Here is a 17,846-nt window from a genome sequence, read left to right as displayed (position 1 = left end):
GAAAGTGCGTTTGGATTTGCATATTGCTATGTAAGTTTGAACACCCCCGCCCCCCACTGCATATTGTTTATCTCCAGTAAATTTAATTCCAAATGCTGGCAGATACTGTTTCAAACGATTTTGCCTTCCCCAAACTCCTGTTCTGTGTCTGCTAAAAGTAATAAAATGAAACCTGTTAAGCTTAAATTACCTAATGAAAAGGCCATTTTCTTATTCATATCCCATTACTTTGTTTTACTTATTACAAAAGCAGCTCTAAAATGCTGATGCCACAGAATAAACATGAGGTTAAATGTACAGTGAGCAAATGGAATGGGGGGGGGAGAGGAGGAGGAGCCTGCCTTAATGGGCTTTACAATACTAATGTGGCGATGAAATGTGCAAGCCAAGCACTTAACATGTGCCAAGAAAAGTGAACAGAAGTGTACACAGGGAAGTTATAACAACACATTGGGAGCTTTTGGGAAACAATCCTTTTAATTCCTAGTAAGCATCTCTTGCATTCATGCTTACACTCAAAACATTGAAGAGAAGGGGTTCAAACCTGCAAGCACAGCCGGTTGCACATCTTTCTGTTTTTCTCAAGGGGATTTGCATGGGTAATGGAGACCAGATGCAACAGCTGTGCTTGGAACATGCCATGCGGAGAATGCTTTTGGACATTATTGGTGCATGTTGCAGGTCAGCTTGGTGGATTGTGCTAAAAAACTACAGACTTCTTTCCTTTCTGCAAGGCACTTTGCTCTTCCTGTTCTAGCCAAATTAAGCTAAATTGTGGATTTTTTAAAATCTTTAAAAGACATTGAGAAGTACGAGATCAATCCCAGCCTCCTAAAAATTAAAAAAAGCCTATTCAAAGGGAATTAATGCATTATTTTATAATCACAAGCAGCAATCTTGAAAGCAGTCACTGGCAAGTAAAAAAGGTTAAATTAATATGGCTACTCATAACAGGATTCCAAAGCAAGCAGCGATAGCTCTGAATTATTCTGCAAATTTAAATGTGCTGAAACAACTTCATCGTTTGAAGACCTGTGCTAAGCGATTTATTCTGATATCCCAAAAGCTATTTGAAGAATCCCTTTGCTGGTATTTAAAAATGGGATATAGTTTGATAAATGAATATTAAGAAGATAAACACACGGATAAATGCATTTTCTCCTCTAGCTCTATAAAAATAATAATAAAAGCATTAACATTGAACAAGCTACCAACAAGGGCTTTCCATTCCCATTGAGAAGTACCATTAATGCCCCTCCCCCCATTATGGCAGTGATACACAAAAAAAGTCTGCTGTGCTCTCTGGAACCTTGGGCGCCTGGCTAATGTGACCGACTTTGCCTCCAAGTTGTGATATGGACTCAGATTTGCCTCTATTCATTGCACAAAGTTGAAAAGTAAACAACAGTTAAGAAAAGCATCCGCTCGCCAAGGCGCAGCGTGAAGCAGCACAGCCTCTTTATGCGAGATGTCGGACCTGTGTTTACTAACATGCGTGGCATTGTTCTGTGGGCTTGCCTGGCCTTTGTAAGAACAATCCCATGGTTTTTTAAAAAAAATTAGGCCCCCTGCTCCTTTTATTCAGCTGTGAAAAGTTACAAAACGTAAGAGAACACTATGTTGCCAAAGATACATTGAATGCACTGCTTTGCCCACAACACTGCATATTTCCTAAGAACAAGGTGTACGTGTGCTTTTGACATGTGAAATTTAGGACTTCAAGGCTGTGAAAGGAGCCAGAGGGATTGTTCTTGTCAATTAAACCAAGGCCTCGATGTATTATTATTTTTGAATATCATAAACAAGAACAAAATACGCATGTTAACTGTTGAACTTTAACCGGCAATAGAAGTTTGCAAAGACCCTATCAATATGCGGTTACGATAGAAGACACACGGTTAAGGTCAGGTCACGGTTTCCAAGAACATTCACGGGGACTGAGGATAACAGAACAGAGAGATCCGTCCAGGAACCTCCAAGGACAACGAGCTGCTCACTGCGGAAGAGCCTTGAGGATTGCATTCACTTCTTCAGCCACTGCTGTCAAGGCAAACTCAAACTGCTCCTGTGGAGAGATCAGTCATAATCAAAGCTTCAGAGCATTTCCAGAAATCTTGTAGAATTATTTACCAAAAATAGCTAGGGCTAAGTACAGAACAAAGCCCAAAGAGAAAGGGACACAAATGGCCTAAACAACATACGAAGTTCAGAGGAATAGTTAACAGCAAGTTAAGTGGGAAGCTCCATTAGTATTATTCAAGAGAAGTAATCAAGACTGAACTTCTTCCAATGTGTACAGGGAAACTGGGCTGAAACTTACTTTCCAAATTCCATGAAGATAGTTTCTGGTGGCTATGTTGGTTTGCAGTAGAAGAGCAAGATTCGAATCCAGAAGCACCTCTAACAAGAATTCCAGGGTATAAGTTCCCTTTGACTCTCAAAAGTTTATACCTTGGAAATCTTGTTGGTCTTCGAGGTGCTACCAGAGTCAAACTCCTTGTTCCAAAATCCTTAATGCATATATATGCTTAATGTTTTATCCTGCATCCCAATTTTTACTAGAAAAGCTCTGAGTAGTTTTGTCGGACCTTTCTCTTAGTCACTGATCACACGAACTGCATCCCTTCCAAATTCAACAATTCTACAGTATCAGATATTTCCATACTACTAACTGCTAGGAGATATCTAGAAGATGTGTAACTTGTACGTTTTCCAGAAGCACTCTGTTCAACTCCCAGAAATGCATTTATTTAAATGGAGTGTGGTTTCCCTTAACCGCTAGAACTCAGATGTGTACCGACCCGTCAAGGGCAGGGACTGTTTTCATATCTGTAGTGAAGGGCTGCTGCTGCTTGGTTTATTTTTGGTTGAAAGTAAGCTAGCACTGACCAATCACCATTTGTATTTTTTTTAAAACCTATAAACCATGGAACATTTGAGAAGTATTTTAAATGTTTGTCAATTCATATGAGTGAAGCTAGTCACCCCACAGAATATTTTCCATAAAGATTTATTCTTTTCAAGTTTTGTCATATAACTCAAATGCATCTCACTGCACATACATCATTTCATGTGGGGACCCATGAGATTTGCAGGGGGGGGGATTCCCATCCCCCCCCGGCTTGGCCAGCAGCTTGCCAGCCAACCTGCCTACCTGCAGTGCTCATGCAGCGGTGGCTGTTGCCTCTGCCCACCTGACTCACATGGAGGCAGGGGAGCAGCAGCATCCACTCCTACCCTGTCTGCAGTAGCACGGGGTGGTGGTGGTGGTGCGTGGCTGCTGTTTCTTCTGCCTACTCACTTAGGTCATGAGGTGGCAGCAACAGCTCTCACTCCTCCTCTCTGCCTGCTTGCTTGGACAGCAGTGCCCACTCTCTCCTGCCCTGCTGCCCACTTCTGGCCCACAGACCCACATGGTCTGCACAGGATTTCACTTTCACATTTTTCTACAGACTCCTAGAGTAAAATACCCCCATCTGAACCTCATCATTCTCTGGGTTTATCCATCTCCATGGAGGCCTGGTTCAGAATTACATGTTGATATATTTCTGTGTCAGTCAAACTTAGAAACAAAATATTTATATTGTTATTATTTTCAGGAAGAAGGGTGTAATTATGGGAAAGAAGTGAAGGAAAAAAGGACTTTATCTAACCATAGAGAATGTACACTTTTGGTTAAAGACGTAATATTAAACAGAGTGTTTTCTGTGGGTTCTAGAACTTCAGATTTGATTTGATTTATTACATTTATAATCTGCCCTCCCCATGAACGGGCTCAGGGCGGATAACATCAATAACAAATTTATAATAAATTTACATAAAAACTGTAATTTGACAGTTCCATAATAACTCTATGAATACAATGTTTTCTCCATACTGTTTAATAATATTCCTACTGCATAGGAGAAGTAGCAATGATTTCATTAGCATTTTGTAGCCTATATGCCTGAGTCAACTAAAGTGAAACATGTTTAAGACTCAATTGGGTGTAAATTTCTGATGAAATCAGTGGGACCCAAAAATGCTTGTTTGGTTGGATTGCGCACTATAAATTCTTGTGATTACAGAAAACTACTTTGAATGACCCAAACATCCAGTGGACTATGTAAACATGGACTGTCGTCTGCTGGAAATTCAATGTCACGGCTGTTTATTTTGCCTAGAGACACACACTAATTGGCATTTCTAACCTGATTTTTAATCCATTGTTTTAAATTACTCCAAGAGGCTCAATCCCTTATTTGTATTCAGCTGGGAAAAAACATGGTTTGTTTAAATCTAGCACATGTGCAAGATTCTCTGGAGGCTGCACACTGTTGGCACACAGCCAGATATTCAAAGTTTGCAATGCCCTTGGCACAATTAAACTAGTTTGGGCAGTTTTAACAAGGGAATGAGAAGTCAACAGCAGACAAGCAAGCTGAGGTAAACTTTGAAATGTTTTATCAGATCATATTATCCCAATAACAGTACTGATAAAGTCCTTCCAAGCCCATTATAAAAACAGCTACAGTCCAGAGCTGACCCTGAAGCAGATTAATGTTAAAACTAAGATGAGCCCTTGATCTGCACGATGCTCATTAGCAATATTTCACATTACAGCATTTGGAATATTTTAGAAAGGAGTGCTGGTTCTATGGCTAACTGCTCCACTGCACACAGTTATTCACCACATTTAGACATTCTCTGTCTCTGTCATCAACTAACTTTACTTTTCCAAGTCATAGGCTGTTGAGGTTGTTATTACAGTTTCCACTACCTCAGTTTCCTCTGTAACACACATCAAAATCACTTTCCAGGAACATTACTACTTCCATGGCCTGAAATCTCTACCCATAGCAATGTATTTCATTTAAGATTTCTTACTTATTGGAACACATGCTGTCTTTGATAAACAATGCAACACATCATGTAAGGCAGCGACCCTCGCTATGGTGCCTGATGTGCCCACATTTCTCCCCTCAAACTATTTCTTTCTGAAACCATGTGCCAGTTCTGGCTTCCCCCCCACTTCTTTGGAGCAGTAGGCACTTCAGAAGGCCATAGGAAAAATTACCTTTTGGTCTACAAGAGCATCCACGCAGAAAAAGCTGCCTCCATCATAAAAAGGTGCTTAATTTGAAACCTCCTAACACTTTGTAATTGCCTGTCATGAAAGCCATTTTGTGATTTGTTCTGGCTCCAATGGCAGCCATTTTGTAGTTGCTGTAAAATGTCCAAGGGCTCAAAATGGTTGAGGATGCCCGGCCTGAAGTATGAACCACCAGAAGCTGGTGGTTTGGAAGTTCGTATCTGTACTGGCAATGGTGATTATACTAAAACTGAACTTTCAATTTTTGCAGATGAGATTGAGAAAGAATCAGATTAAAAACAGAAGTTGTAACATTGGCATTCACCTATGGGTGGTTTATGACTAAGTAAGAGTGAACATCCCAAGAAGTTAAGAAACAGTTTTAAAATTCTTAACCTCTTATTAATTTGGACTAAGTATCAATTACATTGGAGTCCACTAAAATTGGCAAAAGCTTACAAAATAAATGAGATTTATTGGTCACAAGAAATTTTGAATCTGGAAGAAAAAGTATATAGATACATTTTTGTTCATGACTGGATACATAAAATTGTACAGCAAAATTAAAGTTGAAATGAAGAGCTTGAATCTCTCTTGACTTGTTTTCAAATTAGGATGTATTTGTATTAAATTCAGACAACCTTTGAGAAATAAGCATTACATATTTTCATCTAAGGTTTATAATATTCTCGCAATGTGAGCTTACCAAGGTTAAAGAATAAATGGTAAAATAGGCTCAAAATATTCGTGCAAATATACCCATGGGTATTTTAGAACCTCTTTAGACAGCAGGACAATGGGTTGTAACACACAGATCTATTCCACTAACTGTCTCTCTTGTCATCCAGTGCGAGACAAAAAGGAATACATTCAGTGTTAAGTGCTGTATTAATATGCAGTGATTTAATATGCATTGAATGCAAAGAAGTATGACCTACACTTTCCTACTTCTGACCCTAATAATAGTAACAGTATTAACAACAACTACTACAATATACGGACTATTTATACTCAGCGAAGTTGTTTGTGAGAGAAATAACCCACTTTTTGAAGTTTAAAAGCATGAATTTCCTTTTGTCATCTGTGGATTGCTGTGTTTTATACTTTATAATCCAGCTTGACATTAAGAGACGTTACAAGGGAGAACAGCATGTGCCAAACAAAGCTCCCTGTGTTAAATTATGTCTTTTCATGCTTCCCGAAAGAAAAGAGTTTATATTATTTAAAACCTATGTGGATTAAACTGCAGTACCTTTGTCTGGACCATACCAGGTCTCTGGTCTCTCAAGTGCTCCAGGGTAGCAGCAATATCAATCTCTTTAGCACCTGCAAAAAGCAAAAAAACCCAAAATTTAAAAAAAAATCCTGCCAATTGGGCTGAGTTCAAAGCAGTGATAACGTGTGCTGCATCTGTCAGTCTCCTACTATTGGATTCCCTTTGGGCTAACAGCCCAATTGAAAATTATACAGTCATCTCTCTGCAGACTTGGCAGGCTGCTCCAAAATTGGCATTTGGAGATGGGGAAGGGTGGGAGAAGGAAGGGAAAAGCCAAGGACAGAGCTTTGATGAACACTAGTTATTTTTTTAAAAAACAGAGAGAATTCTTAAGATGTCTCAGAGAAGCATAAAATATATTTATTGTAAATTAAGAATGCACTTCTAAAAAACCAATTTGTAGTATTTCATTATTCCATTACTTGATTTAAGACTTGGCTGGTTGTTTACAAATTTCACTGGGTGTGTGGATATAAATAAACTGGAAAGATTCTTCAGTGATAATTTCTAGGGTTTTTTTCCCAAAGGTTATTGGATCGATCACTCAGGTTTTTATAACTTGGTGGTTTCTGGCACACTGAAAATGTCTTCTAGATACTATAACGATAACCTAGGAATTTTCTCATATTACAGATAAGTAAAACAAAAACTCCTTATTTGAGGTGGATTCAGACGGATAATTTATGTACATGATTAGGATACGGTAATTTCCTATTCGTGATCAATTTATCATGTGACAATTGAAAGCACCACTGCATTGTATTTGGTCACATAGACGAAGAGATTGTGTGGATTCACTTTTAGGCTTGTTTCACACAGTGCAAAACCCATGGCTTATTTTAACTATGAATGGCTTGTGAAGCTAGGATTCAGCTCACAGACAGTTGCTCCAATCCAGATGCCGCTCAATAAATCTTGACTTCTGTAGCCTGGGAAGGCACTGACATAAAACACAGCCGATTTAAACCGAGATTAAGCCAAGATGAGTGCGTTCAAACATCATGCAAGACCAGAGCTAAAACCAATTGTGGTTAATAAATCCAACCTGAGATCCAGGTTAAATGGGTCCTAACTAACCACAGATATTGGAATAGCTTGTATTCAGATAACCACCCTAACCATAGTTTAACTGAACTACTCTCCAGAGATGTCTAAATCAAGCCTGAGGAGTGAGCTTTTAGAGGAAGTTGGTGAAACGTATCAGAAAAACTCTATCAATGTGGGCTGAATTATTTTCCTATGAAGGGGGAAACAGTTTCACAAGTAAGCTCTCCTCACATTTCTTCTCCTCCCTGTGTAGCCATGAAGCATGAAAGGCTCACAACAAACAACAAGCTGTACTGCTTACAGTTCCCAGGAGAATTCACATAGTTGGCCAAGGAGGAGGGATTGTGTGCCAGGCAACCACATGGTACCTTGTGTAGCAGTTAGGTAATTAACCTGTGATGCAGAACTTTGCTGGTTCTAATCTCACTATGGCCATGAACTGACCAGGCGGCCTTGGGTAAGCCACTCCTCATAGCGCCAGCTCCCCAGCTCCATTGTGGGGATAACAACACTGACTTTGTTCACAGCTCTGGGTAGCCACTAATCTGTCCAGAAGAGCAGTATACAAATGAACTGTTATAGTACAAAATGTGTAAAACTCCTAGTGAAGCCTAACATCATTTTTAGCAATCTCAGTCCTTGACAGGAGCCAACTCCTCCTGTGGAGCTGGTGTGGTGGATAGTGCTGGAGGGAGACCATGGAGATTTGGGTTCAGGTCACCACTCAGCCGTGAGTTTCCACTGGGTGGCGTTTGGCAAGTTACTTTGTAACAGCCATCGTTGTATTGAGGACACTGGAATAATGCTACATAGGTGATCCTGAGCTTCACGAAGAATCGTAACCTCAGAAGCCTCCCTAAGGTAGGGGATTGAATTTGTTCTCAGTATCAACAAAAGACAGGCATAGGCATTAAGGAGAGAAAAGAGACTTTGTTGGGAAGCCTATGAAACACAGCCAGAGAGCCGCAACGTGTAATGACATCAGTGCCCTGTATGGCATACGGCTGCTCCTCTACACGTTCATTTCAAGGCCTTGGCATTGCATTGGTAGGACTGCTCATAATGCTCTTCCCACCATCCCAATTCCAGCTCAGTGATGATCATGGGAGCAACTGGTCCTGCCATATGTTACCAAGCCTTCCTCTGTTGGAGTAGAAGCACGGGATTTGCTTGGAACTGATGGCAGAGAGGACACTACACCACTGCTGTAAGAATACCACCATTACCCTTTATTCTGATTTTGTTTTCACAAAAGGATTAGAATTCAATGTTGAAATGAACGGCAGTAAAAAAAAAAAAAGAGCTCAGTTAGTTGCTTGCTATTCAGGTTATGCTAAGGGTGCATATTTTACTTACAAAGTAATTTTCAAATGCAGCTTCACAGACCTAGCAGATGTGGATCTGGACTCAGAAGACCTGGATTTCAATTAAATCCCAGCTCAGAGTCAGATTTTCCCATGTTTCCTGTCGCTCAATCTGCATTTCAGACAGCTGCAGAACAGTCCAAAGTGGTATCAAGCAAACAAGCTCTACTGTCAACACCAGAGTGCTGCTATTTTTTAGAAAATGTTCTTTTGATTTAAACATGTGGAAAATGGTAAAAAGGCTTCTGGATGGGCTTAAGTGTCTGTGTGATCACGTCCAATTTGATAACACCCCACCACACTAGTAAGCCGAAGTTGTGAATACCCAGCCAGCTAGCAAACAACACTATCAACACATTGACTGTTGGCTCAAAGGCAAGTGAAGGAAATTTTAAAATGAATGTGACCTTCCACAATATACAAGTTAAGTGTACATCTTTGTGTCTACTCTCGATAGTGATATGCTTGGTTCTCCACCATCATCACACCTCCAGATAACCATCCAGTGGAGCTTCTCTGGAGTGCGAGGTAGATTACTTCTTCAAGACTGCGACAACATAAACTCAGTGGCTCACTGTGACATTGGCAAAGCATTCTGCAGACACTGCTTGCACCCATTTGCCTCGGATGCTACTCTAGTGCAGTCTCAGGATGCTATCAGAGCAAAGCTGAATTTTATTTACTGCATTTGTTTGCCACCTTTCTACCCAAATAGGATTCCTTAAGGTGGCAAACATTTAAAAATTTAAAACATTTTAAACAATTTGAATTTAAAATGTTTTTAAAAAGTATAAAAATAATTCAACAAATGCACACACATACACACACCCCACCAAAACCAAGGAGAAGGGCCAACAGCAGTTACTGGGGGTATGCCAAATGATACAAAAAAGTTTTCACTCACTGGTGGAAGACAGCAATAGTGGGAGACAGACAAATTTCCCTGGGGAGGGAGCACCAAAGTTTTGTCATCACAACCAAGACCACCATTTCTCAGATTGCTACCTGTCTAGCCTCAGATTCATTTATTTATTTTCAATTTCTAGTCCGCTCTCCCCACACTGGCAGGCTCAGGGCGGATTACATTCATATCAGGGCGGATTACATTCAGGGGGCACCTGAAGCAGGGCCTCCAAAGATGAATGGAGTGTATAGGTAGGTTCATATGGGAGAAGGCAGGTATGGCATCTGAGCAGGTTGTGTTTGCCTGGATGCCTTGCAGCATCACAGCCTGAGAATGTGGGCAAACTCTGTGGAGGCTGATCACATCCATGCTTGAGCTTGCAGCAGTAGCTCAAAGTATTTTATATGTTATCACACACACGGGACTCCCTTGCCTCCTTCAGCACGCCTGTGTCTCGGCTGTGCTATGGAGGCTCTCTTTGGATCTAGCAGCTGTTGGCGCAAGAAGTGATACTCATTGCATCCTACGCTACCTGCCAGATGCGAAGTGAATTCTGCAGAGCACTGGCCACCCTCATTGTACCGCACCAATCCCTTGAGTGGGCAGAGAACTGGGCCCTTGCTCATCTTGGCCTCCTTACATCTGGCTAAAGGGAGAACTTGTTTGCTGGATTGCCCTTCACTACAGGAGAGTAAACAACCTACCAGGCCTGAAGGTGGTGCTGATATGATCACTCTACTGCAGATTAGTCACAAATATTCCCCACTACCTTGTGAAAGTGACTGTACAACTTAAGCCCCTGAGGGCTTAAAAAATCTAAGAGAAAAATTGGTAAATTTTCGGGAGCACTAAAAAAAAATGCTCTTGACCCATTTTCCTTTTTGATAGGAAGGAATTACTTCTTAAGATTTTTCTCACTCAAGAAGCATGATGTGAAAAAGTCTGAGGACTGGAAATTTTGGTGGAGAAGTGAAATCTTGGTTTGTTAAGAAAATACTACAGAACATTCTTCTAATTAAATTAATAAATAATGCAGATTTTATCCCCCTCTTTCCTCCCCCCCCCCGAATTTTCCAGAAATTTTACATGCTGGCTGGGTGCCCGTTTGTTTTGATTTTGTCTTTTGGGGCTTTATTTCTTCCTCTTATTTTCTTCATTTTTACTTCTTTAGATTATATTCACTAAATTTAGTAAGCTGCCTGAAGAATCCTGATGGATATAAATAGTTTAATAAATAATTAAAAGTTTATTCTCTATTTTCAGCTAGTAACTTGTACATGGATGCTTAGGGGTGGGCAATGGTCCAAAGATATTTTCTCAACTCTAGAAGCAATAGCTTTAAATGAATTATAGTCTTTAATACTTGTCATCATGAATAACTAACCAGCCGCTGTACATTAATTAAACACATGCATTAGAGAAGAGCAATTTCTATTTTAAAATATAAGAGGAATGGATTTTGCCAGTACACAGCATGCAGATGGTGTGGATTTTAGTCTCTAAGGTACATGCTACAGACTGGCACTATAAATTATTAGCTGTCTATGATGGTGCCCAGAAATCCTAGCTGTGATCTGCATACCATCCCAACAATAAACTGAATTCAGGCTGTAGCTAGGTAGGTAAAGACTGGCTTCTTTTTGGGTGGCTCCCCTTAACTCTATAGGACAAAGTAAATGTGATGTAGGTTTGAAGCTGCAGTGCAGAGCAACATGTGCTCACCAGACCTTTATGAACTGGGATACCAACGGGGGAGGAAATTAATGCCTGTACATCAAGGTGTGTGGGAGTCCCCCAACGTGAAGTTTCTGAACTTTAGCGATTCTCCTGCTTGCGTACACATCACCTCATAACGACAGTCATTTTACAAGAGAGAGTCCTGACCTTGGCACATAGACAAGAGAAAATACATGGCAGTCAAAGACTCTGGATGAGTCACAACTAGGTATGTGGAAGAGCGAAATAAAAACAGGCACCCAACTACGGAAAGGAACATGCAGAACCTGGCTTCTGCCCATGGATCATTTGCTGGATCAGGAAGTGGAATACAAATAAAACAGGCACGCAGATGTTTATCTGTAGTGCATTATTATCAGTTGGATGTACTGCCTCACCTACATTTCGGCGTAACTAGAACTGGAAGTGTTTACTGTCAAGTACAATCAGCAGCTGTGCTTATGCAGCAACTCACAAGAACTGACCAAGTCTTATCTTATGTACCAATGCAGCACAGGGTGGGGAAACGGGAGCTTGAAGGGAGATGTAGTAAAAAGAGGGTTGTAAGAACAGGGCTGTGGGGTGATGGCTAGGGAAGAAGCTGTGAAGAGGGGCTGGCAGAAGCCATGCAGAATGGACAAGCTGTGGTAGGAACTGCATGACGAAGCTCGCAGTTAGGATTTCGAGCAACCTCCGTGCTGCAGAAAAGCAAGAAACGTGTTCACTTTAGAAATCAGTGAAGGGCCACGTGGCCAGAGCTCCTGTCTTCAATCATCTTCCACAAGATCCTTTCCTCTTTTCTTGGACACCCTACCCCATCCACAAGCTCTGGATAAAGAATTCCAAAATTACACTGAATTTGGATTTTTCCATTGGTATAAAATCGAAAAATTTACATTTGTTTCCACACAAGAACTTCAAGTTTTCCTCATCTGTCTGGGTTGATGCATACAAATACTCTGGCTGCAGAATTCGGGACAGGAGTGCTTTGATCTGGATTTTTTAAAATACAACTGTTCAGTATGTTGGGAAGTAGATCTTGCTGCCATTTGGCACTCCTTATTGGCATACAAGCAGATATTCTATGAAAGCAGTCGACTTGGGGGGATCCTTCGTCTAACAATGACACTTAATTTACTCTGATTTCAAACTGTGTGTAGCCGAACTAACGGTTGGCAACTAGGTGGTGTTGGCAACCTCTGTGTAATGTTCACAGAATATGTCAATTACTTCCTCCAGGGCTGAATGAAACTGCAATCGGTTGATGTTCAATGGCGACATAATGCTTTGAAAAAGACTTGATTCTGTGAAAATATTGCGTATGCATGTGATTTGTTTTCCCACAGTTGTGATAACTAGAGGTATTTGCTTCTTATTAAATAGTAACATTTCTTAACTAGCCCTCACATGTAGCTCTTCCAGGCCACCCAATACCTGCTATGCAGCAACGCTAGTGCACTCAACTACCATAAAATTGAGCCAGGAGAGTGCAGGATTAGGGGTGTGTTCTGTCACCGGCGGACAGAAACATCATTCTTTAAAAAGGTTTGATTTGAAAATGCACCCCCCTTTTCCTGCAGTCCCTGACAACTAGATAAGAGAATCTCCAGAACAAATAAGGAACTACACAGAATACAAAATGCAGAAATTTTAGACAAACGCAGGTTTTAAAAGGAGCTATAAAATATGAACATTCATCCTGTTATTAAAAATGCCTAATTAAGTCAGTGCCACCAAAGCACACAGTATCTTTAAGGATCAGAAGACTATCTTGAGATCTATTCAATGTTCCCTTGAAACTTGATGGATTACAAGCCCAACGTTGAGAAAACTGTCTTCCCTTCTCCCTCGAACTTCTGCACAACTGCCTTCCACTAACAGCACACAGTTTCTTTTTTCTGCCTATTTTAATTTGCCTCATATTCCGACACTTCTTTGTATGAAGAAACGGTGACCAAATCCTTTACATGCTTGTCTGTTCTGTAGCTGGAGCCCCTTGACCTCTTGTTCTCAAATTTGTTACTATCTCAAGCAGCTTACTGACAGTAATTCATTCTTTTCAGAACCTTCTAAAGCTGTGTGACCCCCCCCCCCACCAAACCCTGCCAATGGTGCAGCCTACGTCTAATTAATTCGTGGTCCCCAAGCCTTGGATAAATAGGCATAAATAAATATAATTTCTTAAAGCTTATTTTTCTTTGAACATCAACAAAACTAAAAGGGAAATCTTGATTTCCCCCAAGAAATATCTGCCAATACAAACCTCAAAATTTAAAGAGGTTCATCAAAAAACTATTTGGTTTTGCTTCCAACCATTAAATACATGATGGCCAATGCTGCCTTTGAGAAGTTGTTGAAGGAAGTGCAAACTATTTATTTATTTACTTTTCTACCCTGCCTTTCTTCCGAATGGGGACCCAAATTAGCTTACATTGTTCTCTTCTCCTGCATTTTATCCTCACAACCACCCTGTGAGGTAGGCTAGGCTGAGTGTGTGTGATGGCCCAGTCTCTCCCAGTTGGTTTCCATGGAAGAGTGGGAGTTTGAACCTGGGTCTCCCATATCCTAGTTTGAATCTCTAATCACTACCTCTTACTGGCTCTCATACAGCTCTGAGGTTGATCTTTCTCAAATAATTCTATATTGCTTAATCTCTCTACAATTCCAACTCATGTTTCTGCAAATCTACTGGCTTCCCCATACATTTTTATCCCACCTTTCCTCTAAGGAGTTAATTTTATTCTCAGCCATCCTGTTAGGTGGATTAGGTTGTGTGTATGGCTGACCAAGTGTCACCCAGTGAGCCAATAGATGTGGGAATTTGAACCCAGGTTCCCTCAGTCCTAATCCAATGTTCTAGCAACTGCTATACCACAAGTGTCCTCTCCACTTTCTCCGTCTGAAATCACTTCACCAGCTGCAGCAGGAGGAAGACTGTCAAAGCTGAGAGGAATGAGATGGCAGTGGACTTTGCCTGCAGTACCTGGGCCTTTTCACTTGGGAAAGACCCTTCTGGGCTTTATCGCTATCAGAACAAAAGCACAGCAGTAAAGTTTCTCATCAAACATAAAAATAGGTCATCACTGACATGGGTGGTGGAAAGTCCTGTCAAGTTGTAGGCAACTTATGGTGACCCCTCCTGGAGTTTTCAAGGCAGGAGACTAATGGAGGTGGTTTGCTATAGCCTGCCTCTGCATAGCAACCCTGATCTTCCTTGGATGTTTCCCATCCAATTTACTAACCAAGGCCGACCCTGCTCGGTTTCTGAGATCTGACAAGATCAGGCTAGCCTGGACGATCCACATCAGGGGCATTATGACATTAACAACCAATAAACCAATCCTCCCCATTCTCTTCCTTTGTGGGTTTGGAAATTCTGAATGCACACCAGCACCCTGGGCCATGGTACAGATCCAAAACACTCCTATCTTTTGGGGAGCATCTTGCTAGTTTATTATTTAAGTATTCCATGGTAGCCCATCTGACACATTATCATGTGGAGATCTCACAGAAAGTATTATCTGAAGGCATGCTTTTAAACTACGGAAAAGGCTATTAGGAGTTTCTTTTCAATGGCAAACATGTCCTCTTCTATTAGGGGTTGTATTATTTAAATCTAAAACCAGCCTGCAGCTTCACTACTTGCATCCAAATATGGCTTTAGGCACAACTTTCATTGCAGCCAATTATCTGGTGGGAAAGCCTGCAACAGTCAACAACATTGCATAATTGTGTTAAACTGGCTTTGTCACCAGTTAACATTACATTAAATGCAGCTCATTGGCAAAATGGCCTCATAAATATATGTCTGGGTGTGAGTGAAAAAAAACCCTAGTTTTACTAAGCACAACCACAACATTTCAGACAATATAAAAGTCTTTACTGAAGAGCCCTTAAAAATGCCTAAATCCATGCTGCCCCCACTCATTTCAAAGATTTTCCACTGGATAACTGACTGGGTCTAATGAGCTACGAAGTTCAAGGCTTAGCAATTCAATAAAAATCAAAACCTAGAAGGCAAGACAGCTACTTCTTCAACACACCAGATTCTCCCCCTTCCTCTCATACTTCTCAGTAATTATGCCTGTGCCATCCCTTTGAAATATCAGATCAATACCGCTACATATCCTCCGCCCCCCCAAAAACCTACATTGTAAAGTATCTTACCGCCATAAAGTCTATATGGATGTTTATCTTCAGCCAGGAAATTGGATACATCAAGAAAAGTCCAAAAAGTTATTCTAGGTTTATACCACTGTGCATATTAATATTCTTTCATCAGCAGCATAATTCACTCATAACTCAAGCCAATGCACATGAGACAAAACCAGCATGCAATTGTATACAGGAACTGAACTGGGAAACTGGGAATCTGGCTTTTAAGTATTGCTCTTTCAAAATGAAGATTAAATATGATAGATTAACAGAATAAACATGTACCATGAATACAGCTGTGCAAAATTTCCTACTTCGCACAGGAGGTTAACTCTATTATTATGATTGTATTAATATAGCACTGTCACTGTATGCAGCACTGTACTGCATAACACACGCAAAAGACTGTGCCTTTGCTCAGAGGATCTATTTCAATAGTGCAGCAAACAACAAGGGATAAATGTGGACAAACGCCTTTGCACACACTTAGGCTTCCTTTCAGCAGGGAATGAGGATTAAGGACTAGCATCAAAGGCTCTGTGGAAAAGGTGGCTTTTGAAGAGGGATTTAAAGGAACAAGCACCACACAGGTATCCTGGGAAGGAATTGCAGGTATAAGGACAAGAAAGATGACAGAACTGGGTGGTAAGAGGCAAGTCTTGCATCATTCCACTGTCCATTTCAGTAGCTTAGCCACAGCCCAGATTTAATTGCAAATTTGGAATCTATGCTCTCATGCAACTAGTGTACAATGTAATCGGGATTTCACAAACTATGTGAATTGTGCTCTCAATATGGCTGTTTTCAGCTACAGAAGGAAGAAGCTGGAGTGGGAAGTTTGGCGTGGCTATGATGGAAAGTGCCCTCGAGTCACAGCTGACTTATAGTGACCCTTGTTGGGGTTTTTAAGGCGAGAGAAGTTTGGTAATAAGGTATTTATTATCTTGTCCGATACAGAAAAATAATGATATTGTTACTATGGTTGAGAATGGCAATCTGAATCAAATGCAACTCAACACAAGGAAAAGGCTGTAATGTTTGTAAACAGAAAGAATACTACAGTCCATCTGAATGAACCCAAAACTCACTCTCACACATTCACAGCCTGCAGGAAATTCTTGATACATTTAAAAGCTCTAGCTCTCCATAAACACAGCCTGCAGTGCTCTGAGTGACGAAGAAAACTAAACGTTTAGAGAGAATGTGTGTATTCAACAGAGCACTCCTCTAGCCATCAGGAGATCTGTGAAGGTACCCATTGCCTTTTCTCAAACACAACACAAAATACCCCCAATGCTTAATATTAGGGACTACTATGATTGGAACTAAGAGCCAAGCTACAAGTGACACCTTACACAGGTTGGACACTTGTCAGCTTCCCTCAAGTTTTGATGGGAAATGTAGGCGTCCTGGTTTTACAGCTTGGCTCTCCATTACAGCTGCAAGACCAGGATGCCTACATTTCCCATCAAAACTTGAGGGAAGCTGACAAGTGTCCAACCTGTGTCAGGCATCACTTGTAGCTTGGCTCTAAGTGTTCCTGCGTAAACTAAACATGAATGAAACTGAGTCATTTGCTTAAGAGAATAACTGGATGTGTAATATTAACTGAAATAACTTTTTAAAACCAGAAATTCTACCAAATGTGAAATTATTGAATGGTTACTCTTTTAAAACATAGGAAAGATAGGACTGACAATATAATCAACATGTTTTTCCTTCTTAAATGCTGCAAAGGAAAACAGGCATCCATACTTGTTTCCACTGCAGCCAGCTTGGAGAAACTACTTGAAATGTCGAAAAGTAAATCATTATGTGAAAAAGGAGCCCCTTCTCCTAAACATGTACTATTTAAAGTGCCACTGAACAGCCAAAGCATTTTATTGATTGCTTTTTACTTTCTCACTGCTGAAACTAAGTGGTCCCTTATTTACTCTGATTTTAAAATGCATTATTGTCTGCTTTCTAATAAACCAGAGTGTGGAACAAGAACTCAAATTATTCTAAGTTTATTCTTTAAAGTCCTTTAAAAAAACCTGAAGGCCTTAATCCTTAAAAGCCTTTTTACAAAACATGTTAGCAGATGCGGTCGTTGCAGCTGGGCCTGGATTGAAAGTGCACTTACATTTTTATGTTTAGAAATGAAGGGCTCTAAAGTTAGCGCAGGCACCACAGAAAAGCACTGGCAATGGCATTCTTTGGTACTCGTGCAATTCATTCTTTAAGAAAAGGAAATGGAAAGAAAGATTTTGTGTCCTGTACTTCAGGCCTTTGATCATTTGATGAACACTGGAACCTCAACCTGGGCCTCAA

At 40.6% G+C, this 17,846-nt stretch overlaps 1 protein-coding gene across 1 annotated transcript in view; it reads right to left on the bottom strand.

Annotated features, from left to right (window-relative positions):
- Positions 1 to 1,408: 1,408 nt before the first annotated feature.
- The window catches only part of PTPRN2 (protein tyrosine phosphatase receptor type N2), an 816,843-nt gene continuing 800,405 nt past the window's right edge, over positions 1,409 to 17,846 (bottom strand). Inside the window, exons 22-23 of the mRNA XM_054990963.1 lie at positions 6,324 to 6,397; positions 1,409 to 2,065 (exon numbers count right to left, since the gene is read on the bottom strand). Coding sequence (XP_054846938.1) covers positions 1,994 to 2,065; positions 6,324 to 6,397 — 146 coding nt within the window. The 3' untranslated portion in view covers positions 1,409 to 1,993. The remainder of the gene's footprint in view (positions 2,066 to 6,323; positions 6,398 to 17,846) is intronic.

Source organism: Eublepharis macularius, chromosome 11, assembly GCF_028583425.1.
Source record: "Eublepharis macularius isolate TG4126 chromosome 11, MPM_Emac_v1.0, whole genome shotgun sequence".
Classification (NCBI taxonomy): Eukaryota; Metazoa; Chordata; class Lepidosauria; order Squamata; family Eublepharidae; genus Eublepharis; species Eublepharis macularius.
Note: the sequence above shows the minus strand (reverse complement) of the source record. Positions and strands in the feature narration are given on the sequence as shown.